The sequence below is a fragment of the Balaenoptera physalus genome, assembly GCF_965194825.1.
Source record: "Balaenoptera physalus genome assembly, chromosome: 4".
NCBI classification, from domain to species: domain Eukaryota; kingdom Metazoa; phylum Chordata; class Mammalia; order Artiodactyla; family Balaenopteridae; genus Balaenoptera; species Balaenoptera physalus.
The window spans coordinates 138,712,306-138,738,853 of NC_138891.1; the positions used below are offsets into that span (position 1 = coordinate 138,712,306).

The following is a 26,548-nucleotide window of genomic DNA, read 5'->3' on the forward strand; positions in this document are numbered from 1 at the left end:
GACAGAAAGAGGGGTGCGTGAGGAGGGAGCCCCCGAAGAGAGTCCAGCCGGGGTCCCTCCCCAGCATGAAGAGCGAGGCGGGCAGCACCGCAGCGCAGGGCTCAGCTGGGGAAGGGGCTGGGGTCAGCTCGTCCAGGACCCCGCCTGCGGCCCAAGGACAACGTCCCCGTGTGTGGCTGTCACCGTCGCCCAGTATCAGCCGGGGCAGGAGCTGTGCACCAGCAGCATGCACCCTGTCCCTTCCCTCTTTCCTCGATGACGGTCCCACACCGGAACAGCCCCTGGCCCTGCCCTGCACCGTCCCTCCCCAGGTCCTCTAACCACCTCGCTGTCCTCCCTGGGGGGGGGGGGCACCGTGAGCTGGGCCGGAGGACGCCGCGGGCCTGGCCGTGCACACGAAGGCCCCTGCGGTCAAGGTGAAGGGGCACACCCAGATGGGCGCCTAATGCGGGACGCGGGGCTCACCCCGCCCGCACCCGAGACCCGGAGCCTGACCTCGCCAGCCACGCGACGGCAACCCCAGGGCTACGAGAGGCTGCGGTGCTCAATGACCGTGGGCCACCTCCTCCCTGTGGGACCCCCCCAGCTGACGGGGCGGCCACTGTGCAAGCCCCCGAACAGACGAAACAGGAGCCACGAGGACAAAAGCATCAGTGATGTCCTGGCTGATGGACTGAGGGCGTTATTTCTATGGAAGAATCACAGGCACCTCATTATTAAATCTTATGTGGACACTTAGTAAGTCTGACAAATATAACACACAGAAAATAGAGGTGCCTAATGCATAGCATAGCAGAAAAAAATAATTTTTGGACCTTCTTTGAAGTTTAGGTAGGAAAACCAAGTTGAGAAATCAACAGACAAGCTCCTCCTCAACCTCAAATCAAAGTACAGCCGACCTCTGAACAACGCCAGCCCTGCACACAGTTGACCATCCGCATGGAGTTTATAGGCTGCCCCTTAGTCAGCAGTTCCTCCACAGCTGTGGTTCTGCATCTGCAGATTCAGCCAGCCACGGCTCATGTAGCGCTGCAGTGTATGCCCCCGAGAAAACACCCGTTTCAGAGCACGGTGGGCAGCGCGGCAGGGAGCACCTGGTGCCAGGGCGCACTCCCGGTGGGACGCGCGGGGCTGGCACGCGGCTGTGGCCGGGAGGATCCGGGTGGCTGCAGGCACTGACTCTGCGCTCGAGGCCCTGGTGCCTCTGGATTGTGCACAGTGGGCATATACTACCTATTCAATAACCATACACGGTTTCTGAGGGAAAACGTGGTACCTTGTTAGCTCGGGTCAAGTTTGACCCTATGTCATCTTTCAGCCGACCGTGCTGTGCTTTTCCGTATTCGGTGAACAGCTGGGTCTGTCGCCCTCTTTCCTATTGACAAGGGCGTCCTGACCCCATTATGTTCTCGCTACAACACAACGTTTCAGATAAAGCACTCGAGGGCTCCACTGGTATTAGACTGTGCTTCTAGCCGGCCGGGCCGGCGCTGCTCCGGGGCTCACGCTCACACGAGGGCACAGAAAGGTCCGAGCAGCACCCCGCGATGCCAGGTGTGACCACCTTTCCCTCTCGTAAAACAAACAGCATACACTCAACTTCGGTGATGAAACTCTACTTACTTCAATTTTGTTTTGGCTGTACCATGCAGCTCGCGGAATCTTAGTTCCCAGACCAGGGACTGAACCTGGGCCACGGCAGTGAAAGTGCCAAGTCCTAACCACTGGACCGGCAGGGAATTCCCTCTACTTTCTTCAATTTTAAATTACATTATTTGTAATTATTTAAAGTAAAATCACAGTCTAATTTAAAAAAAAAAAAAAAAAAGATTGTCTCTGGACTAGTAATGATGTATGTTAGAAGATTTAGGGGGAATATGACATTAAGAAAACACATTGGCCTTTGGGACTATGTTCCCATTTCTCAATGAAACGGGTATAAAAACAATCATTTACCAAAAGCTCCTTATTCTATCTATTCACCAGTGAGCCTGCGCATGACACAGAGCCCGGGGACACTTCTGAGGTCTTTCGGTCAGTCTGCAGAAGGTCGTGTCAGCCAGGGCAGAGGCCCGAGGGTCCATCCTGCTGTGTCTCTGTGGTGGGGAGTAAGCTCTCCACTGAACTTCGTAAGCATGAGCATTTTATTAGGATGAATGCACCATCAAAATACTTTATCAGAATACTTAAAACCATGGAAAGGTGCATAATATAAAGTGAAGGGAGGAAAAGCAGGATAGAAAACTGCATCTGTCACGTGATTCAGATCTTGTGGTCAAAATATCTACCCACGCATTCATGGAAAACGACCGACACACCCTCAGCTGCTGGAGCTAAAGCCCGCGGGAAGACTACCGTTCACACTGGTCTGTCTCAGGTCTTGCGTCTCCGTCAGATGCCAGCCCAGCAGGGAGCCGACCTGACCTCCTCATGCGCCTGGCCGGCTGGTCCCTGGCTTAGTGTCCTTCACAGAGCTCGTGGTCACCTACCCGGCCCACGCTGTCTCCCTGGGGGTGGCGACACAAGTTCCTCGGCGCCGGGACTGCTCACCAGGGACCCTCAGCGCCACACAGCTGCTCTGCCTGCGTTTTTGTTGAGTGACTGAAGGACTGGGTGCTCTGGGCTGCATCTGACCCCAGCGGACCAGCAGGCCCGTCCCCTCTGGTGGCTGCACCCCTCCTGGGGGCACCCCAAGGGCAGCACACGTACCCACTTTGAAGTTGGTGGTCTCCAGTGTCGGGCAGGTGAAGAGCCGGGGGAAGACCATGTATATGGGCACAGAGAGGCCCCGACAAACGTCCCCGTCGGCGATCTGAATGTTCTGAATCTCTGTGGCATCGCGGGCATACCCTTCTGCACAGCCTGGAGCAGGGAGAAAGCGTCACGCGGTCAGAACACAGCAAACGTCCAGACAGGCTGAGCCACAGGCCCTGCGTGAGTCTAGGAGAACCTGCATCAGCCCACTCACCTGCTCTCCCCCCGTCTCTGCAGGATCCTGGAGTCCTCCCTCCCTCCACATCCCACGCTCCTCAAACGTACGTTTCTTGGAGTCGAGAGGCGAGCTCGTGGCTAAGGGCTAGCGGCAGCGGGGGTGGGGAGGATGGAGGGGGAAGAACGGGAGACGGGGACAGGGTGGGGATCTTACCGCAGGTCTCCACGCGCACCAGCTGCAGCTCGATGCTTTTGATGGCGGCCTCCGAGCTCTCCACCACCAGCTCTCCCGTTAGCGGCTGTGTGATAACACAGTTGGTCGAGTTGAGATGTCCTCTGATGAGAAATTTGGGGAGCAAGGCTCTCTAAAACAAGACAAAAGCAGACACATCAGGAGTGGGAGGCGCCAGGAGAAGTCACTCAAGTCACTTTGGTATAAATAAAAACTGAAAACAGGGTCAGGTAACTTTTATAAAATCCACTGGGACCCTGGTTTACAAAATGGGAAAAAAGGTACAACAGTACTTACATTTTCTGTCAACTTGAGTAACAGACTGAATTATTCAACAGCTATCTACAGACGTAAGGCACCTGACGTTGCTGGCACAGAATGACCAGCTCTCTCACGGAAGCATCCTGATTGCCTAGGTCAGGTCTGGGACGCTCCTGCTCACCAAGGACACGACATAAAAATGTCTAAAGAAGTTGCTGATAGTGTTTAAGGACAACCAGTCACCAAAAGGAAAAAAAGAGGTTTTAAAAAGATAATCAATTTTCAAATGTTCCCAATTATGCAATTTTGAAAAACCAAGACATTAACTTTATTTCAAGGAAATTTAAAGAGAACAATTTTCTTCAATGCTTGACTAAAAAACCTATGAACCTTTTCTCTTCGGACAGAGGAAAATGGTCATGGGTGAGTGACGATGCCACGGGAAAAACAGAACTGAAGAGTTAGAGACATCTGTCCTAGCAGTCTTTCCTATGGCTGTGTCCCAGTTACTGCAGATAATTCAGAGTTTAGAACACCACTGTCCAACAGAAACATAATGGAAGCCACAAATGTGAAGCAACTGTGTAATTTAAAATTTTCGAGTAGCCACATTAAAAAAGTAAAAGGAGGGCTTCCCTGGTGGCGCAGTGGTTGAGAGTCTGCCTGCCAATGCAGGGGACACGGGTTCGAGCCCTGGTCTGGGAAGATCCCACGTGCCGCGGAGCAACTAGGCCCGTGAGCCACAATTACTGAGCCTGCGTGTCTGGAGCCTGTGCTCCACAACAAGAGAGGCCACGATGGTGAGAGGCCCGCGCACCGCGATGAGGAGTGGCCCCCGCTTGCCGCAACGAGAGAAAGCCCTCGCACAGAAACAAAGACCCAATGCAGCCATAAAAAAAAAAAAAAAAAAAAAAAGTAAAAGGAAACAGGTAAAATTAATCAATATATCCAAAATATTATCAATTGCACACATAATCAGTAGTTTACAGTTATGAGTGATGTTTTACATTCTCTTTTTCATTCCGATTTTTTGAAACCCAGTCAGTACCTCCCCCTGAAGCTCATCTCGATCCGACCAGCCCCACCTCAAGGGTCAGTGGTCATGCGTGGCTGGTGCCCTGTACTGGAGGTCAAGAGCAAGGGCGCTCTGTACCTGGTGGCTCCCAAAGGCAAAGAACTCTAAAAAAGTCTTGATTCAAGACAGAATTCTAAAAAACACTAAAAGAGGCTATTTGTTTAGAAAAAGGAAAAGCAGTAGCAGTTCCCAGTAAAATTCTCTTAGGCAACTGCAAGTTTCCAATCAAGGTTCAAATTCCTGAGAAGAAAATGTGACTGGCCTACTGGGGTCACTGCTCCAGAAACCAGAGAAGGGAGAGATGTTCAATGGACTTTCTGAAAGGCTCCCCATGACACACCCCCGCCTCAGCTGTGCCTCCCTCGAGATGAAGCCAATAATCCTCCCAAATTGGCCTTTGACCCGACCCCAGTCAGGAGGGTCCAGGGAGCAGAATGCAGGGTTAGGGTAGGGAGGAAAAGCCACGTCCACAAAAGACAAGTGACCAGGGGCCCAGCTGAGAAACCAGGGGCTGCGGCCCCCGTGACAGGCAGAGGCGGCCCTGGGGCTCAGGGGAGGGGGTCTCTGACCACAGTGCAGTAAAACTGGGAGAAGACAGTAAAAAATTATAAACATATACCCTCTCTTTTAAAAACCATCCTTCTGCTAAGTAGTTACTGAATTTAAAAAGAAATTAAAGTTGAAAATACAGACTATTTCAGGTAGAGACAAAAATTTCCTCTTGCTGATGACTTGATAGCCAAGTAAAGAACAGGTGGGCGACTGTCTGTCAGTGGGATCTGGTTACTAAGAAAGCCTCCCTGGCACTGGCGTGTAAGGAACACGTTACCTCTTTGACATTCTGTAAGGTTTCAGGTGTGACAGTGAAGTCCACGGGACTCGGAGTCAGTTTCCCCTTCTGAGGCTACAAGAGGAGGAGAAACCAAAATCAGTAGAGAGTCCACAGGTCAGACTTGCCTCTCCCCATTTAAGGAAACACAAGGTAGCATCGTGAACCAGGAAGACCTTGGCGCTAAGAGGCAGGATGCTTGGATTCTAAACACAGTTCTGCCAAGAAACAAGGAAGGCTGTGTGCTGTCCAAGGTCCTCATCCCTGTGACTCAGTTTCCTCATCTGTAAGATGAGGGGACAGGCTTCTTAGTCTCTAAGGTCCCTTTCAGGTCCAGAATTTAAAAACAGAGCAGTGTTGTTGGGAGACATTTATTTTGAACCTCTTTCTGAGAATAAAAGCCACTGAATCGGCACCGTGACCCTGTGCAGTGCTGTTACTGGCCCTGGTTCCACTTCACAGATGACAGTGAGGCACAGAGGGCTCAAGTGGTGGCTCAAGTATGGGGCAGAGCTGAGAGCCAAACCCAGGCAGCCCGGCTCCAAGGCCGGTGCTGTTAGCCACTCAGCTGTACAACTGTCTACCAGGAAGAATCACACCTATAACATAAGTAATTATATGTTAACATAATTAATTGCATGTTGCCGTAATTAGTTAACAAGGATCATCTCCGCATTACAGAAGAGCAGAATCCATCAATACAGCCAAGCTTCACGGGGCCTGCCCAGTGTCTTTTACTCATGGGCTGGGGCCAAAAGGCCACTGACGCCCAGATGGCAGCGGAGCTGTGGAGGAGAAAGGGCACCGACCAATTTGCCAAGTTCACTCACTCACCAGCAGCTTATTCTAGGAAATATTCTTCTTGAATATATCCTTTTTACTAATAGGTTCATGAACATATTCTTTAGGGAATAATATATTCTTCCTCACAGTATATAAAGGAATATTTAACTTCATGTACTACAGGTCACAGCATGGTTTGGCTTCTAGTGAAATCAGTCACGAAGACTCTTGAAGGCCGAGTGCGGGTGAACGCCCAGGAGCAGGGAGGAAGCCCGAGCTGGCCTATAAGTGGGCTCTGCGGTCATCAGTGGGCAGGGGGCCAGGGTCTGCGGGCCCAGCTCTGGGCGGGGGGCTGGATTTGGGCTCATTCTTCTTCACAAAGTTGGAGGCGCTTTTTATTTAGCACATAAAATGGTATGTGACTTTTTTAGGGGATTATCTACATGAGAAAAAGTTTTTTTGCTTCACTTTGAAAACCCTTGATGGAAAAAAGGAAAATATCCATCTAAATCAAGTTAACTTCCAAAAAGGATAAATATTTTCATCATATTTTACATAAAATACTGAATCGCTGAAAGAAATACTTAACGCTATGATTATTAAAAATTTATAAACAGGGAAACTACAAATATTGGAAATCCTAAAAAGTCACAAAAATGATGCAAGTGCATCAGTGATTTTGCCGATCTTATGCACATGAAACCTGTCTTACATTTTCACTTAATCATCACTAAAAGATACCCATGGACATTTCATAATAGTGTAAAAGGCCCTGCCCCAAAGGACCTGGAGAGGCTGAGACACAGAGGAATCCAGGGCCGTGGGCATGACTACTCACCACCACGTGTCACCTGCAGCACTGGCACGTGAGAGGGATCTTTAAGGACACTTTGTCACTGCAAAGTACTAGCAGAAGGTGTCGGGAGAGGCTCCCCAGCCCGGCCCGAGCATCCCTGCACGTTCTTGCTGCACAAGCCGAGAATGCAAGGCCCTGGCCTTCTTTCCCTGGGCTGGGCCATTTCTCCCAGCTGTTCGCTGAAGCTGCCTTGAGGGACGAGGTGATGTCTCCCTCCAGGACAGAGAGCAGGCTTGCTCACTGCCTGCTGTAACAAAGGCGGATTCCCCAGCTCGGGGCTCCGCAGCTGCGGCGCAAAACCCCTCAGGTGCAGCACCCCTTTGGGCCCGTGGCATCACCCCACAGGGCTCTGGCCCAGGGGAATGACACACATGCTGACACCGGCCACGCCGGGAGAAATACAGTCCCATCTCTAACCCAGGAGTCCCGAGTCTCTCCCCAGCATGCACGAAACACTACCAGGCTAACTTATTGCTTGTAAGTGGGGTCCAGTCCCAGACCCCACAGAAGATTCCTACTACTGAGCCCAGAGCCCCCGAGTGCAGCTTACAGCAGAGTGAACGATGAATTCACAGGTCTTGGTCAAGTCCTTGGCCAGCAGGGACCGCCTCATGTCACAGCGCAGGGTATACTGGAGGGAAAGGCAGAGGAGGATACATCCTTTTAGATGGTTTGCTTTCATCTTGGAATTACTTACAAAGAGGCAAGTCAGTCAACATATTTTAGGGAAACTTTGTCCAATTAATGTGTTATATGAAATTAATATACATAATAGGGGGAGTTAATGCTCAGAACAAAAACACTGCTATTAAAAAAACACTTTAAGGTTATTCCTCAGCCCATTCTCACGCTGTAGCTGGACCCCCTGCAACACAGGTGCAGAGTCTCACCTGGGACACAGGGAAGACCAGAGAGGCAGAGCAGGAAGAGCAGGCCTGCAGGAGCAGAAGCTCGCTCTCTTCCGGTCGCCGGCCTTACTGGGTGAGCCCAGACAAGTAACACAACCTCTCTGAGCTTCCGCTTCCTGCTCGCTAACACTACCTTAGTGAGGCCCCAACGAGGTAGCGTGTGATAAGCCAAGGCCCGGCACACAGCAGCTCTGGGTAAAACGGCGCTGTTTTGTAGTAAGGATGAGAAAACACAGGCAGCAGGACTGCAAAACCCTGGACGGCATCTAGACTTCACAGGCCCACCTGGGAGACGTGGGTCAGCCCCCAGGTCGCTCTCACTCGCTGGGTTCTCTGCGTGGGCAGCACCGCGCTGGGCGCCGGGGCAAGGGCAGAGCTGCGCGCCACGTGGGGAAGAGAAGCAGTGCTAGTGACAGGGCTCAGAGTCCTGAGCTCGGGCCTCCAGGGCATCTCAAAATGAGCTCTTCCTCACAGGAGGAAAAAAGAGGGGAAAGTCTTTGCAAAATTGTCATTTTAGAAAACTCAAACGTATGCAAACGTAAAGAGAAGCGTATAAGGAAGCCCCAGAGTCCGTTAGCCAGCTTCCCCAATGGCCAGTCCTGTTCCTCCCCTCGGCCCTCCCCCATCTGCCAGCACAGACGTATCCTGCGAGCAAGAGAACGTGGACAGCAAAGGGACAGAGCATCACGCTTGCTTTGAACTTGGCCGTATTCAGCTCCTCTGCTGTCCCTGTGCCGCCCTTCTAACTAGCCACTGCCGGTGCACCTGCTGCGATGGGCCCTGAGCCGAAAGCTCGGCTGCACCTGAGACTGTTCCTTCACAGCCCTGTCCGCGAGAGACTGTGCGGTAACCAACTTCTACAGCACGATCACCGTCTTAATGTTAATCTTAAACAAAAAGTCACAGAACGTATGTTTGATAAAGTGAGCTGTTGTTTTAATCATCCGAGAAAAACATTAAAATAATTTGTAGAACTGGAACTATATGCACAGTTGAGACAAGAAGCTACAACTATTATGACTAATCTGTCCACGTTAAACAAGAAGCTGCTATGTATTCAAGGTACTCCTGGGAGATTAAAACATTAAAGAAAAAAAAAAATCATCCTTTGTCTGCAAGGGCCTTCATATATATATACAGAGATATAGATATAGATATTCGCTATCGAGATTTCAATCTGGTCTCCCCAACCAGGCAAGCTCAGTGAGGGCTGTGCCATATATGTATATGCTATGTTTGTGTGTATAATGCACAATATATACATGCACATATGCATGTCCACTGTCTTTCTCCTGTACAGCCCACACACTGCCTAGAATGGGCAGCATTTTATTCGGGTTTTGGATGGTCTCCCCGATCGTTTTCCCAATGGGAACGTCCCTTCCTCATTTTCAGTCTCAGGGCTTTGGGCGGGGCTGATTTCTCCCCATCCCACGGGGGTGTGGAAGTGACCAGAAAGGCAGGACTGCTGCTGGGCCACGGGAAACAGTCCCTTCTGCTGGGGCTGCCAGGCCAGGAGAGTGTAAGCCTGCGGCCGCCGGCCAACAGCCAGCTTCGCCCCCGAGAACACCGAGCTGGGGGCCAACCGGTGTCCGTCCTGGCCTAGACGGTCCACTGGAATTGAGAGTTCCATGATCCAATACCCCTTTTTTGGCTAAGCCAGTTTGAGCTGGATTTCTATAACTTGCAGATGAGAGAGTGTGAGTAATGGGCACCAACTTTTGGTCACTGAAGGTTTTTAAGTGTGAAAGCAATAATTAGTAATATAAGGCAGCTGATGGTAAGTGGGGGGAAGGGGAGAAAGATGGAGAAAAGAGGAAAAACACTGAGGTTATGTTTTAGGAATTGTGTTAAGTTCTTAAATTTTTTTTCTTTTTTTTTTGGCCACACAGCACAGCTTGTGGGATCTTAGTTCCCGGACCAGGGATGGAACCCGTGGGCCCTGCAGTGGAGGCGTGGAGTCCTGACCACCGGACTGCCAGGGAAGTCCCACGTTAAGTTCTTTCACATGTACTTTCTCAATTAATTCTGATAATACAAATCAAATGTAAGAACTGCTGACAAAATATAAGGCTAGTCACCATTGATTCATTTATTTAATCATTCAGAAAATATTTACTTGGCATGTTCTAGGCGCCAGGCACTACGCTAAGTACTTCACACCAAGGCCTCATCAACCCCCCAGGAAGAGGGGTCATGAAGGCTGCCTGGAGTCACAGAGGTGGGATCTGAATTTATACCTGCCTGCCTGCCGCTGAAACCCATGCTCTGAATCTTTACGCAATACTGTAACTCCAGCCCAGATCTGTCTGCTGCAAAGCCCTGGATCTTTTCGCTCTATCATGATCCTTCCCAGTTATTAAGGAGTGATCTACATGGTGTGAGCTACAGGCGGTCAGAGGGGGTCAGGAGGGTCAGACTTGAGCAGGGCTCCAAGAGGAGGTGCAAGATTCGATCTTTTGTTTTTTTTTTACGGATGCGCAGCACGCAGGATCTTAGTCCCCCCCGACCGGGGATCGAACCCGCGCCCCCTGCAGTGGAAGTGCGGAGTCCTAACCACTGGGCTGCCAGGGAACTCTCAAGATTTGATTTTTTCGACTGTCAGTAAACACAGGACAGGAACGAGGAAAGAAAACGCGTGTCAACAGATTTAAAGCAGACTCCTAGAAAGGATATTTCTACTGTAAACAAGGAGGATGAGCATCTCTGTCATTTAATTCTGAATACACAATTTCAACAGACATGTTGGTACTGCTGTGTTTTGTGTTTTAGAGTATAAAACCTTGCTAGTATGGCCACAAGAGCAAAACAACCATAATAAAACTTCCCCGTGATTTAAACAACCTTTAAAGGAAAAAGTGGCTGCACAGAGGACGACCAGAAAGGCTGACAGCCTCCTGTGCGCTCTATCTACTCATAAGGATGAGAGATGGAGGCAACGTGGCTGAGAAGAAGGATCAGAGCAAACAGGATCAAGCCCTGTAAGAAGTTACAAGGAAACCAGCCCCTGCAAGTTGGCAATTTAATACTGGCTACATTTTAAATCCTTTATTCTGTCTTATGATTTTTCCTGTTTTTACATTATGTTACTATAACACAATTCAGAGGATAAACGTAAAATGTCTTTGCACCCGTATAATTTGAGAAAGATGTCATTAGGGCTGAACAACAACATGTTCTATCCCAAGTCACGCACCCGGGACTCTTCACGGGAAGCTCGATAAGCGATGGCACTGAGAAGGCGACGCCCCGTGTGGCACCTCTCTGCAGGGCACCTGCTCCACTGTCCAACAAGGAGGCTAGAAAAAGCACCATCTAGAGACTGAGTGAATGAGTGAACTGACGAATGAAAAAGAGATCAAGAAGCTATAATCCTAGTTTCTCTCAAGAAGTATATTTCTCGAAAGAAGCAATGACAATTTGAATAAGAGCTGAGAATTTGATGATATTGGGGAATTTTTATTCATTCTGATAGGTGTGAAAATAGTTAACTGGGATTATGTAGAAGAATGTCCCTATTTTTTGTTGATAGATATTGAAGTATTTTGAAATGAATTGTCAAGATTCTGTAACTAACTTTGAAATGATTCAGAAAAAAAATACAGATGAAACAAGGTGGCAAAATTCTAATAAATGTTGAATCTAGTGGTAAGTGTAAGGTGACAAGCTCTTATAAATCTGAGGTTGAGAAGACATCTCTACGTTTTCAGAAATGTATGAGATATTTGGGGAGGTGCAGAATTCCAAGTTGTAGCATTCTGAGGTTAACCCTCAAAGTGGTAAAATGTGATGACCAAAATAAAGGGGGTTGGGGTGATTATTCACCTTACTAAAGAATTAACCACATGTTAACTCTTCTTCTGCATTTTAACTAGTTTCCAACTTACACACAGCTACACAGGAACCCAAGTTTTGTATGTATATCTGTCTGGTTTCTTGGCAATATTTGGAAAAGCGTGAGATTTCCAATTTTATTTTAAACAAATTAATCTTTTAACAAGAATGATAAGCACAGGAAAAGAAAGTGGCAAGTAAGAAGTATGACCACAGAAAATCTGATGTTATTCTATTCAGTTTCTAATGAATATATGCTTCTTTTACTAAATAAGCAGCATCAAAGAACTACTGTGTGGGTAAAGCAGGTTGATGCTGATTCTGGCAAGAGAATAAAAATAATTTTGAAAATGCAACGTTTGAGATATTTTCAGTCTTGCTAAAAAGTAAAAAGGCAATATTTTCTTCCATGGTGAAAGTATTCCCAACCTAGAAAGCTGGTCAGAGGATGCGGGTCTCTACAGCAGCGATCTGTATGTCTATGCGAGGGGTCTCCTTTGAACCTAGACACTTTACTGTTACTTCTTATGAGCTGCCCAAAGCCTTCAGTATATTTATTGCCTGAAACAGGTGCACCGATAACAAAGGATTAGAAAAGTTTTTCTTTACAGAAAGGTATTTATTGCGATAGAGTACATCATACTACATGAGTTTCTTCTTGACCGATCTCTTAGGCCATACATAAAACTCACATACAGACAAATCTTTGGTTGAACTCTCACAAGTGTTTGGAGGATTTTTATTTTAAAAGTGCTATATTTTAAGCAGGGGAATGGTCTCTACCAAGACCAAATTATCAGCTAAAAATTAATAAATCAAAAAATTTCCTAACTGCCAGCCCTCTTGTACATACATAAGACAAAATACTTTTGTCTCATCCAGCAGGGGAACCGCTGCAAGGCTGATATCACAAAAGTACCTTTCTTTCTGCTGAATAAAGGAAAGGCTCTCTTTCTCTCGCTCTGAGTCATGACTCCAAACTGCGCCTGAGACAACAATAGGGACTGTGAAAGAACCCTGAACCAGCGGAGGTAGACGGGAAGTCATAAATCCACTTCCCCCTCATTTACAAGGTTTGTTCAATAAAGAATACAAGCCTATGTCAGAGCGGGAGCCTTTGGGTATGAAACAAAGAGATATTTATACGTATAAAATAGACGAGTTAGTGCGGGTGCCAGAGAGAAGTGAGAGCATGTCTACTACCAACAATAAAAGCACCCCTCACAGTATCAGTGTGGCCTGAACAGAGCCCCAAAGAAACAACGGAATTTTGGAAAGAAGCTACAGCTTGGGTCCTCCTAGATCCCCATCAAAGATAATGATCATACATAAAATATGTTCTGCAGGGCAAAGTGAGAAATCAATACAGAATATACATGGGAGGGCTCAGCAATAAATACAGTATTAAATTCTTGGGTCCAACTATGAACTTTCAGTGAAAGAAAGACCAAGCTGTTTTGCAGAAGAAAAGTTGTGAAGTCAGCTACACAGGATGAGGAAACTCTCACCTGAATGTTGACAAACACGCCGTGGTAAGTCTCATACAGAACTCTGTTACCCTTCACGTGCAGAGGAAATTCAAAAGGAATTTCTGTTTTGCCACTGGGAAATTTTCCTGGTTTCACCATTTCAATGGTACTGTTGATAATCTGGATGGGCTGTAAAGAAAACCCAAGTCAGTCCATCAACAAGCACTTCTGGATGCACTTTCTTTCACGTTACTGTGTCTATTAAATAATCTCCTGAGACACCACACCCCAGCCCTCGGCCGCTACCATCCTGGTGCCCTGTCAGCGGTGAGTCGGCCCAAGATCTCTGGTTCATTTGCAGGATTGGATGCTTAGGTGTTTGGTGCACAGTAGGAAGTGAACTGATATACTTTCCTCCCTTATTGCGAAATATATCAGTTGACTGTCCTAACGACCCTTCCGGCGGGCACCTCCACCTTCAGAGTGAAGCAGACGTGCACGGCACTTGGCAAGGTGCGGGGCCCTCGTGCAGCCCTGGGCACCCGTGCAGGCCTCCTCGGCTGGGCCCTGGGAGGGAAACAGTACTCACACTCGGAACCTGCCTAAAAGGCAGGTGTTGCACCTTACTTAGTTAAGGTACTCTAAGCCATTGATTTACAATCACTTTGAGAAAATCCACAGCTTCTGAAGTGAGTCTCTAAATGTCGATGGAAGAAAATAAGAAAACTGTGGAAAAACCTGGGAAGGCCCTGAATCTGAATACTCTTAATGAACCTTTCTTTCCTCTCAACTCTTTCCCCCTCAAAACTTAAAGAGTTAATAATGTCCTTCAGGAAAAGGAAACTATAAGTATAGAAAAAAGAGTTCACTTTCTAGAACACAGAACTTTAAGTGACAGAAAAGAATGGCTCTACCTGCATCTTACCTGAATGCCATATCCAACAGCAGCTGGATTAAAATAACAGTTAAAAAAACAGTTTTGTTTTAGGAAGGTAAGTGCCAGAAGGCCCAGGCACAACTTCTCAGAGAGCTCTGCTCTCTTTAATGGCTGAAATTAGTCCCCCCTAAAGTTCCCCTAATCCTATCTAATGGGAATAAAAACAAGCAGACTTTCAATAACAGAATATATTCAAAATCAAAACATCTGAATGTTTTTTCAGTTTGATTAGTAAATAGTAAAAGTATGACTACCACCATTCCTTGCAAAATAGCGACAAATAACGAGCCAGACAGCAAGTGAAAAGCACCACAGACATTTGAAAAACGAACTAAAAACGTGCAACGCAAGCATTCTTACCTTAACAGAATTATAGAATGCTTCGAACACACCCACACTCTTGGCGCTGAGTTGGAGGTTCACGGTTCCTTCCACTGTCAAGGAGACTCCCTGGTGCTGGACCGAATCCTTCCCAGATACGACCACCACCCCGGAGAGCATTTCCTGGGGGAGGGGAGACAGCCACCCAACACGTTAGCACGGCTCCTTCATCCACCTGGTTTACTAGCAAAGTCAGCCTCCGTAACCATCAATTTGTTCAAAGATGCAGACACTCATTGAGTGCTTATCACAGACCAGATGCCTGGATGCCAGGATGGGGAAGGGCCAGCCCTGGGGGGTCCCGGGGGTTCGGGGCGAGGAATCTCATCCCATCACCGCCTTCCAGACACACCTTCGTTCCCGCTGGAGAATCCAAACAAATGTCTGATTTCAAAAGGGCAAAGAGAAGGGCCTGGGGGAATGGCAGATTCACAGACCATTACACAGGGGCGTGTATGATGATCTCCTCAGAAGGAATATAACACAATAAGACCCTTTTCTTTAGGTTCTTTCTCAATTATGCTGACTAAGATGATAACACACTGTCAAACGCATGAGTAACTGAGCACGGCTGCTGGCCGGGTGTCCTCTGCCCAGAGAGCCTCGTGGGGGGCCTGGAGGTCGTGGACATACCACCTGACGGCCACACGGCCCTTCACTAAGCCCCCAGCCCCTCTGTGTCCTGCTTCCCGCTGGTGGACAGTCGAGCCCAGATTTCCCTGGTTCATGAATCATTTAAGAAAGACTTCACAACAGAGCATCCATTCACTTCTCTGGAGATAATCACTGAGTCACAGAATATGGACATTAACTACATTCTTCCTGTCACCGTGGACTTGATGGTCTCAAGTTGCGACTGGGGTTTGCGTGGAGCAGGAAGTTGAGGAGATTAACTAGCACCCACCAAAGGAAATCCACAATAAATACAAAACAATGTGTTTCTGAAATGACCTCGAGAAACGGTTTGTGACTGTTCTCAAATGGTAATGTGATGGCAGAACTGTTGACAAAAAGACGAAAAAAAGAAAAACAACAAAAATTAAAAATGGCCCCACAGATCAAAGCATTAAAAAAATCTGTCCTCCTGGCGTTTAAATCTGTTTACCTTTTATTTTCTCTAGTCATCTGGTGAAAAAACTATCACCAAGTTCTCACATTATGTGAAATTTTGGGAGCGGGGACTATTCTATGTCCCTTAAATATGCTAAGTATTTTGGCTTTGTTTCCCATTCCCCATCCTAAAACCCTGAAGTCTAAATTAAACAAACACTCTCAGCTCCCTTTTAAGCAGAAATCAAGGGGTAGAACTCATTTTGTTCTTAACATAAGAAGCTCATAAGAGAATTTAAATGAAAACCCTTCTGAAATACTAATTTTACTTTTAAATTTAATTAAAATTAATTCTATTAATTTTTGTACAACCTAAATGAAATATAGAAATTTAATTTTTAAGAATTTAAATCCACTAGTATATTTTAAGAAATATGCTTTACTAGTATGTCCCAGAATTAAAATCAGAGAAAACAATTTCATGAACTTTATCAATTAAACAACACAATAGTACTTGGTTCTGCTTCTATTTAATCGTAACGTATTCAGTTAATCTCATGGGAACAGGATCTGGGCTGACCACTGAATACCATATTATAACCACGACATCAATAGAACTGTTTCCTTCCTTAATCCCTATGGCATAAGAAGGAAAAAGCAGTGAAGTACCCTGGAAATTAGCAGAGTAAATATTTTATGATTCTTTTGTCATTCCTTGATTTCAATTAAGAAATATAGTAGGGAGAATAAAAAATTAATATAATATTTGCAGATAAATTAGGCATTCTAACAATACACAGGTCCATTCAATTCCTACCAACATAAGAAAGATAAAGAATTAGTCCAAGTACAACCCATGGAGCCAAGAATTTTAAAACAGATATTTCAACAAAGAGTTAAGACCCATGGTAAGAAGACGACTGACACTTTTTTGTTTTTTTTAAATTGAGGTATAATGGACATACAACACTGTATTTGTTTTAGGTGTACCAGACAATTCTTGGTTAATTCTGGTGAGAGAGGAGAGAATAATGTGTATAACTGAAATTAAGGAGAACCCAAGACCTCACCAAGAACTTCCCGCTCAGACTTCCACCTAGAAGGCTCAACAGGGAGAAAAGAAGATCAGGGCCGTGGAGAGCGAGGGTACCTCGCTGGTACCGTGACGTGATAAGTGGGGGTCCCTCACTGAGGGCCATGATTTCAAAGAGGAGCCCCTCCTGGACGTAAGGATGACAATGACCCCCGGAAACAATGTACAGTGTGTGCTGATTTTCGGGGAGAGAAGAGCCATGGCTTTTGTCACATCAGCAAGGAGGCCCTTGCCCTGAGAAAGGTTAAGGAACACAGAGAGACGCAGGCCCCGCACTCGTGTGCGTGCAGCCGACATGAGGAGACAGATGCCCGCCCGTGTGGCCCTCAGAGGGGACCCGCAGACGCCACGCTCCCACCAGCATCGGGAGAAGCCGGGCCCTGGGGCGGGGGGGGGGGGGGGGGTGCGTCCCGCGCGGCGCCCGCGGCCAGCCCGCAGCAGGGGGGCTCCAGGCTCTGCCGGAGGAGCCGAGTCCAGAGCAAGGCCTGGAACCCGGCACCAGAGCCAAACCAGATGCGGCGGCGCCCAAAGGCTCCGGGTCTCCCCGGTTGACGGGCCGCAGGCTTTCTCCGCAGAAGCCACCGCCGAGGCTTCCCGAGGGGGCTGAGAGGCTGCGGCTTGTAATTTTGTATTCTCTAAACGGAAGAGGCCGCTAGCGAACTCCACAGCTCTTTTCTTCTTTGTTCTCGGGAATCCAATGCCAAACCCACAATTAGGGCTCTGGGCTGCAGGACGGCGGCGTCGAGTCAGCAACGCCCCCGCCGGCCTCCTGGAAATCACCCAGAAGAACACGACACAAAACCACAAACGCCATTCTCGGTGAAGCAAGGAGACGGCTAAGTGCCGTGAAATAGGTGAAGACGAGCAGGGGCCGCGCAGTCAAAAGCCGCTTCTGGAAGGTGACGGGCACCTGGGAGGGAGCCTCGTGACGCCCCACGCGGCAAGCAGGAGACGCGACCCGCCCCCCAGCTGCTTCTCACCTACGGGGGGGCGGGGGTAAAGGTTAGAGAGACTCACACGTCAAACCTCAGCCCACGCGGTCCAGGAATAAATCATCTGCAAGAAGGAGGCGTTGAGAGAACCAGCAGAGGTGCTTGGACACACAAAGCGCAGACCACGTGGCTCTTCTACGTACAGGAACTCCACAGGGTAAAGGCCAGTCACTTCCACGGCCGCACCTGTGCGACCTCATCTCTAAGCCCTCCCCCAAGCCACTCCTCTCCACCCTCCTGGCCCCTCATCCAGCCTCGGGACGCGTGCACACACTCCCCCCCCACCTGGATGCTCTTCTTCCAGAACCCACATGGCTCGTGACAAAGACCCTCTCCTTGACCAAACTCTACTCAGCCTCTCTTGAGCTCTTTTTCAACTAGGCCTCAGCTTTTGATTTCCGTGTTCCTGTCTGCATTGTCCGATTGTAGCAAGAATTCTGCTAAGCCAGTTTAACCATCCTCCATATCCATCACCCTCAACACCTGACCAGGTTCCTCATTCTCCACCTCTCCTGGCCCCGGGGAGTGGCTGATGGACCTGGCCTGCCTTCAGCAAGAACCCTGTGAGCTGGTTTATTCCTTCACCCTCCTGATGTTTCTTCTCAGTAATTTTCCATCCAGCGACCCCCCCACCACTCTGCTCCCTGGCGATAATTCCCACTTGCCCACACAGCACTCAGAGTCGAGCCTCTTTTCCCCTCTGCAAGACCCCACTGCAGTGGTCCCTACATCTATCGCAACAGTTCCCCCCTGAATAAAGTCTGCTTTACCATCTTCAACAAGGGCCATGGATAATTTTTCTCTCACACTCGCTCCCTCCTCTCCATCAAGTTGGTGCTCAAATGACAGCATCTTCATGAGGACTCCCCGACCACTCCTATTAAAACTGCACTACCCCCTTTCCAACACTCACTTATCCCCCCCTCCCTAACTTTGCTCTGCAGCACTTGTCGCCTTCTAAAATACTCCGTAAGTGCTTATCTATTTTACTTATCATCTGTACTCCTGGAATGTAAACTCCACAAGGGTAGAGTGACAGCAAGAGCAGGCACTCGATGTTTACTGAACGAATAAATGACCACCCACCAGAAAAAAACAGCACCATCAAGCAGATGGAAACTCTGAACATGCATTTCACCGTGAATTTTTAAATGTAATGATGCAATTGCTTCTATGAGGGATGAACACAAGACAGAGCTACGAGAGTTCAGGGATAAGACGGTGAGAAAAAGATTAAAAAATATAAGAAAAGCTCAGAAAAGAAGTGGAAGGAAAAAATAAAACAAAACCATCACAGAAAAGAAGGTGAAACTGAAAGGGGCTCAAAATTTTCTCAGAAATGAGAAAATTCAAACAAATCTTGTGAAAATTTAAGAAAGAATTAAAAAGAATCACCAGAGAAAAAGATAAATACAAGAGACCATGAGGAACATCCAACATATGCACAATGAAGTTCCCAAATAAGAAAACTGAAATAATGGAACACAACATATTTACTGATGTAATTTTTAAATACTGAAAAAGCAAATGGATTAGGAACGGTTAAGAAAAAGATAGACTCTAGTAAAACTATTCTACTTAAAAAAAGAAAGAATCCTTTAGGAGTCAGGCAAAAGAAAAGTCACTTACGAGAGGGGGAAAAGCAGACTTCTTCACAGCAAAATACAATTCAAAATGAAAGTACAGCAATACTCATTACAATGCTCAAGGAAACAAAGTGTGATGATACTAGGGTTTTATACGTACCTAAACAGTTGCTCACATATAAAAGAAGTAGTAAATGTGCAAAAACAAACAAAACCCCAAGGAGCACTGCATAAAAAGCCTTCTTGAGGAACTGATTAGATAGCGAACTATAACTCTTCAAGAGAAACCCTGCATCAAAAGAACCAACTGTGGGGACTGGATCCATTCAACTGAAACAATAAGACTAAGAGGTACGTGATGATCATGGTGAGAGAGCAGAGTGCAAAATACACGTCCTGACACTGCAGAAACTACTTAAATAACACCAGGTGGGCAACTAAGGGGCTAGAAAGTGGGAGGCAGTACAATGTACGCGGTTTCCTTGTCCTTGACAGCTAGGGTTTAAAAACGCATCATTGAAACCATGCTCTCCAATACGGTAGCCACTAGCCATATGTGGCTATTTAAACTTAAATTTATATTAATTAATATTAAGGAAAATTTAAAGTTCAGGTCCTCAGTTGCCCTAGCTACATTTCAACTGCTTGCAAGCCACATTATGGCTAGCGGCTATCACAACGGACAGGGCAGATAAACAGCACATTCACATCTTCACAGAGAGTTCTACTGCACGGTGCTGATTTAAAGTTAATAAATCAAATAATGTTGTACAAATAAAGTTAACAAGTTGAACACCAATAAAGGTAATATTTGTAAATAACTAAGATCAGTTGGTAGAAGAGAAGGGAGAAGAAGAGGAACTATACTAATTTCATCATTGTTCATAGAAGATAATTAATAAATAACATCTAAAAGAGAAGATTTAGGGTACAATAAAAAGCAGTAAGGATAAGAATTATAATAAAACTCCAAATTATTAGAAGATCATACAAACAACATAAAGCAAGTAAGACTGTAGAGAGGCAGATGTTCTAAAAGCTACTTAAAAAACAATACCCCAGGGCTTCCCTGGTGGCGCAGTGGTTGAGAATCTGCCTGCCAATGCAGGGGACATGGGTTCGAGCCCTGGTCTGGGAGGATCCCACATGCCGCGGAGCAACTAGGCCCGTGAGCCACAACTACTGAGCCTGCGCGTCTGGAGCCTGTGCTCCGCAACAAGAGAGGCCGCGACAGTGAGAGGCTCGCGCACCGCGATGAAGAGTGGCCCCCGCTTGCCACAGCTAGAGAAAGCCCTCGCACAGAAACGAAGACCCAACACAGCCATAAATAAATAAATTTAAAAAAAAAAGAAAAAGAAATAACTGGCAGTGGAAAAAAAAAAAAAAAAGAAAGTCCTTTAAAAAAAACAAACAAACAAAAAAAACAATACCCCAAGGACTTCCCTGGTGGCACAGTGGTTAAGACTCTGTGCTCCCAATGCAGAGGGCCCGGGTTCAATCCCTGGTCAGGGAACTAGATCCCACACGCATGCCGCAACTAAGGAGCTGGCGAGCTGCAACTAAGGAGCCTGCCTGCCGCAATTAAGACCTAGTGCAGCCAAATAAATAAATAAAATAAATATTTTTTTAAAATGTTAAAAAAAAACCAATCCCTCAAATGATAACATAGCACCAGTGGCAGAATTAATGCCAAACATGTTATATTAATAAACAGGCTAAATTAATACCTATTAAAAAACAGACGTTCAGATTTTATCTCACAGCAAAACCCAATTTTATGTTGTACGACAAAGGAGCACCTAAAAACGGCAGGGGTGAGGGTGGATTTCGAAAGGTTGAGGAAGAAAGGATAAGCAAAGGTATATGAAGCAAATGGAAGAAATAAATCGCGGGCTGTAATCTTAATATCAGACAAGGCTGAGTTCTGAGAAAGAAGGATTAAATCAGACAAAGAAGGGCACTGTATGATTTTAAAGGGTACAGCCCACAGGAGAGACATGCGGCATCACTATCTGTGGATCAAATAACACAGCATCAACACTAAGAGCAAAAACCACAGGGGATACAAGGAGAAAATTGAGTAAAACACATTCATTGTGGGAAATGTTAATTTACCCCCCTTAGCCAGGATGGAAAAGAGGACAAAAAGAAGAAAAGATATAAGCACCTTAGTTACACATCAATAAAGTATAACTAATTGAACTCAATATACAACATGCTGACCTCCACACCCTGAATGGAGTAAGTCCAACAGGTCTTTCTTTAGGGAAAAAAATAGCAAAGCAAATTATTAATCTAATGGAGAAATAAAAAATATCAAAGATATAGCAGTAATTAAAATAAGAATAAAAGAACACATTGTTCAATTGCATATAAGTAAATTTGAAAAGTTGGTAAAGTGAATTACTTTTCTAGGAAAATGTAATTTACCCAAACTAAGTCCAAAAGAGACAGGAAAGCTAAGCAAATAAATCACCATAGAAAAATCAGAGAAATTTATACATAAGCCCCCCCCAAAGCACCAGGCCCAGAGACTTTCACAGATCATTTCCAAATGTGTAAAGTACAGAAAATTCCAATGTTAAACTACTCCAAAACACAGAAAAGTAAAGAATTTCTTTTTTTTTTTTTAAAGAATTTCTTTTAAAAAATAAAGCAAATATATCAGTGACACCACAGTAAGACAATATCTATACACACAACACACCCATACAAAAAGAAAACTAGATTTTTCTCACTTATAAATACCAGTGCAAAAGCCCTATATAAGATATTAGCAATACAATCCAGTAGCAACTTAAAGGAATATTACACCATAAGTATGTGGGATTTAGTCCAGGAATGTATGGATAGCTCAACTGTTGAGGAAAACTACTAATACAACTCACTATTAATAGCTCTCTAGAGAAAAATCGTATAGTCATCTCCATAGATGCTAAAAAGTCACTTGCTAAAATTAATATCCATTCTTGATAAAATTCTTATTAGTAAAATAAGAATAGAAGGATATTTCCTTACCCAGAAGCCAGCATCAAACTTAATGGGAAATGAAATACACTGCATTTAAGTCAGGAATAAAACAAGGATGACCACTATCATCACTATTAACGTACTATATGTACTAGTTAATGCGATGAAACCAGAGAAAGAAGTATGAACTGAAATGGAAGCAAAATTATCATTATTTGTAGATGACATGATTGCATGTCTGAAAGAACCCAAGAGAATTTACTGAAAACTATCAACATGAAGAGAATTTCACGAAGGAAGATAGCTGGGTACAAAATTAATATACAGAAATCAATAAGGCAACATGTACACAACAACAATCAATGAGAAGATACACTGGAAGAAAATACTTTCTTTTTAAAACCAACAAAAAGTTAAAACATTATAAATCAATTTAACAGGAAATGTCTAAAACCCTTAGAAGATGAAAACTTAAAACACAGTTGAAGGGCACAAAAGAAACAAATGGAAAGCCACACCATGTTTTTACACCCTTTATGTGTCTACTTTCAGTCTATAAAGGTAACATAATCCAAAGAAAACAACATCAGAATTGTTTTTTCTTTTTTAGAGGTGGGCTGGGGTGAGACAGACTAGACAAGCTGATTTTAAAACTCATCTGGAATAATAAATAAATTTTGAAATGAGGAGAAATGAGGGGGACTAGCCCTATGAGATATTATAACACCTCAATAACTTACAAAGTGTAGTGCAGGGCATGTACAGGCTGAAAGATCAATGGAACGAGGGAAACTCCAGAAATAAACCCAGATATATGGGAATTTAATAGATGATAAAGGAAGCATTTTAAATCCAGATGGAAAAGTTGGAATATTCACTAAATAATACTGGAAAATCAGCCAGAGATCTGGGGGGAAAAACTGTCCAGAAAAACTGGCAAAAAAAAAAATTAAGTTGGACCCATACTGCAAACCTTTGCAGGTAAAAAGTTCTAAATGCATCAAAGACTTAAATGTAAAAACTGAATAACCAAAATTTTAGAACCACAGAGAATGATTTTTATCATATCAAAGTGGGGAAGGCCTTTCTAAGAATGACTCAAAACTCTGAATAATAAATGACTACAAATACAACCAAAAATAGTTCGTTACATAAAAGTGATTACAAGCAACATCACTTATATGAATGATAAACTAGAAAAATAATGCAACTTAATATAACAGGTAAAAGGCTAATTTCTCTAATATTTTAAGAACTCCTAAAAAATAAACAAAACAAAAACCACCTAACAACCTAACAGCAAAATTGAATGATATGAAAACAGGTCACAGAAAAGGAAAAGCAAATTGCTCCTAAGCCCATGAAAAAATGCTCAATATCAATGATAACATGAGAAATGAGAATTAAAACTATCCTAAGTACCATTTTCCACCTATCAGATTTGCAAAGATCAAAATATATGATCATAGTATGGTAGGGGAGGGGGCAACAGGCACTCTCATACATTGCTGAGGGTAGCTGAGAATACCACACTCTTGTACGGGCCATTTGGCAAAGCCGAAAACATTTTACAAACACCTGGGCCCAGCAATACCACTTTTAGGAATTTTCCTCAAAGACATTTGCACGTTGAAATGATTATGAACAGTAGTTACTCATTGCAACATTGTTTGTAATAACAAAAGAATGTAAACAACCTAAATTCCAACAATAAGAAAATGGTGTTTTTTCCCTTTAATATCTTGGAGATATTCATATTAGTACATATATGTTCTTTTTTTTTTAAAGGCTGCATGTTGCACCATTGTGAAAAATGGGGAGAAAAAGAACATTTATATATATTTACTTGTATATGCACAAAATAACTTTGGCAGAAATGACAAGAAATCGAGAGCTTTTAGTTGCCCCATAGGAGAGGACCTTGATGGACAAAGGAGGGCAGACGCATCCATTCTGGAACTCATGAGTTTTAAACCACCTGCACTGATGTTAACTGGTAACATAACATATCAATTTTAAAATAAGATCAATCCCAGACTGGGTGACCTCTAAGTGTAAAAATGTACAAAGTTCTAGCCCCTTAAATGTTGATGACCCAAGGGCACAGTGGTCTTCCTCAGGAAAAGATCTAAAGATTGTACGCTAGAAAGTCCCATTCTCCGGATTACCTCTTACTTTGGACTTGAACAAAACTGCGAGCGAAGTAAAAGTCCCTGAGTTAATGCCTCAGCCGCTCTCTCTCTAATATTTTCCTTTCTGATGGTCCCAAGCAGCATGAGGAGCCTCGACAGCCACTGTTGTCCCCAGGAGTCCTCTGAGTCTCTGAACAAGTCCTTCCTTCCTAACGTTTCAGCGATACTCTTAGAACCGCCTGGGATTCTTATACCACGTTGGTCTAGAGATCCTGTACCCCAAGAGTGAGTTGCCCTTTCATCTACAGACAGTGAATCAAATGTGTTAAGCAGTTCACTAACAAAAAAAATCACAAGGTAAATCACTGAGCTAGGTGGGAAAACACAAGTGGACTTTTGCTTGTTGAAAGACTCTAGTCCTTCTTAGGGGCACTGAGAGACCCATTTTGGTTGGAAAAGGGAAATCAGACCCATTGGGGAGATTTCAACTTCTTAGGTGTCCCCATCTCCATTTTTCTGTAAAACAACTGCTTTCCATCTTGTTTTAAAACAGAATAAACAATCACCAGATATTTCTCCACATATTAAGTAATGGGCCAATACTGTGTGGTGTTTACTAAGGTTCTAGAAAGGAGAATTTTGAAGAGATGCATCATCTCCAATCTATCATTAAAACCAAGACAATGCTGTTGAGCAATCCCATTCCTAGATTTTACTCAAATGAAATCGAAGATTATGTTCACACAAAAATCTATATGCAAATATTTCTTGTAACTTCACTCATCATCACCCAAGTGTCCTTCAACTGGTGAATGGAGGAACAGTGGTACATCCATGAAAGAGAAGACAACTCAGCAATAAAAAGGAACAAACTACTGACACACACAGCAACTTGAATGAGTCTCAAAGGCATTATGCTAAGTGGTAAGGCCAGATTCAAAAGGCTGCGTGTCGTATAACCGTATTTATGTCACGTATGTGACCTTCTGCAAAAGGCCAACTATAGGGATTAAAACCAGATCAGTGCTTGCCTGAGGCTGGGGCGGGTGTGGGGGAAGAGGCTGAGTACAGAGGACACGAGGGAATTTGGGGGAGTGCCAGAACTGTTCCATATCTTGACTGTGATGGCAGCTAAGGTCTCAGAGAAACTTGCAATGAAAAGAGCAATCTATAGTATGTGATATACCTCAATTAAGAAACTCACAAAGATAATCAAGTATAGAAAGGAACACAGTTATCCTACCTTGTTGACAACAAGGTCATATTCTTAAAGTGATTAATATTTAAGTAAAAATCAAGCAGTTCATTAGCGATGGAACTGTAACAAAATACTAAGATACTAATTTGTGTGGCTTACATACACTTACTGCCAAAACAGTAGAAATAATATAATCATTCAGTCAACATATATTTTTAGCATGTGTACCATGCATCAGATACTGTTCCAGGCACCAGGGACAAGGCAGTGAACAAAAGAGGTAAAGCCCTTGTTCTCAGTGGGCTTACATTTTAGTACTGCATTCTGATGGCGTACTAATATGATAAAACAAAGCAGGTTTCTTCTATGTCAGTACAGTACAAGTATAGGTCTGAATACTCAGTAAAATGGGCTGACAAAAATCACAGCTATTGTCTGATGGAGCCACCTTTGAAATTTCTAGTTCTGAAATTTTCTTGAGAGTCTGGAAAAGAAACCTGAGCCCTTGAATAAAAGTTTAGATGAAAGGGGCAAAATGAGATTGCCAATACTAGTCAGAAAAGTAAAAATTAATAAGAGTAAGTAAATATGAGATCTTTAGCGCAAGAACATTAAAATCGAATCTTGGTGTGCTGTATGGTTTCAGGTGTTAGATACTACATATTAACAAAATTATGAGTTAATACAGATGACTAGATTTTAGATTTCAATAACATTAAAACTCACAGAAACTTTATAGTGTTGATACTCGTTTGGCACTATCGGCCTAAGTGAATGCAAAGACTCCAGACTATAAACCCAAGAGTTTAGGGGAGCTCTGACCGCAGAGGCGTCTGGGAGATGGCCTGATTACAGGCCAAAGTAATGACCGTGGAATACAGGCAGATGGCCAGAGAAAATGCTCTGAGTAGCCAGCCCAACACTTACATAACGAACCACCACCACCAAACTGAATACCAGTCAGAGGGAACTCAAGTATGAGTGAGACCGACAGTGCATCATCCAAATCCAAGGCACAGGCAAACTCCAGG

At 44.8% G+C, this 26,548-nt stretch overlaps 1 protein-coding gene across 1 annotated transcript in view; it reads right to left on the reverse strand.

Annotated features, from left to right (window-relative positions):
* The window catches only part of VPS26C (VPS26 endosomal protein sorting factor C), a 52,551-nt gene that overhangs the window by 859 nt on the left and 25,144 nt on the right, over positions 1 to 26,548 (reverse strand). Inside the window, exons 2-7 of the mRNA XM_082458878.1 lie at positions 14,476 to 14,619; positions 13,218 to 13,367; positions 7,518 to 7,598; positions 5,329 to 5,403; positions 3,146 to 3,296; positions 2,710 to 2,862 (exon numbers count right to left, since the gene is read on the reverse strand). Of these exons, the coding sequence (XP_082315004.1) occupies positions 2,710 to 2,862; positions 3,146 to 3,296; positions 5,329 to 5,403; positions 7,518 to 7,598; positions 13,218 to 13,367; positions 14,476 to 14,619 (754 nt within the window). The remainder of the gene's footprint in view (positions 1 to 2,709; positions 2,863 to 3,145; positions 3,297 to 5,328; positions 5,404 to 7,517; positions 7,599 to 13,217; positions 13,368 to 14,475; positions 14,620 to 26,548) is intronic.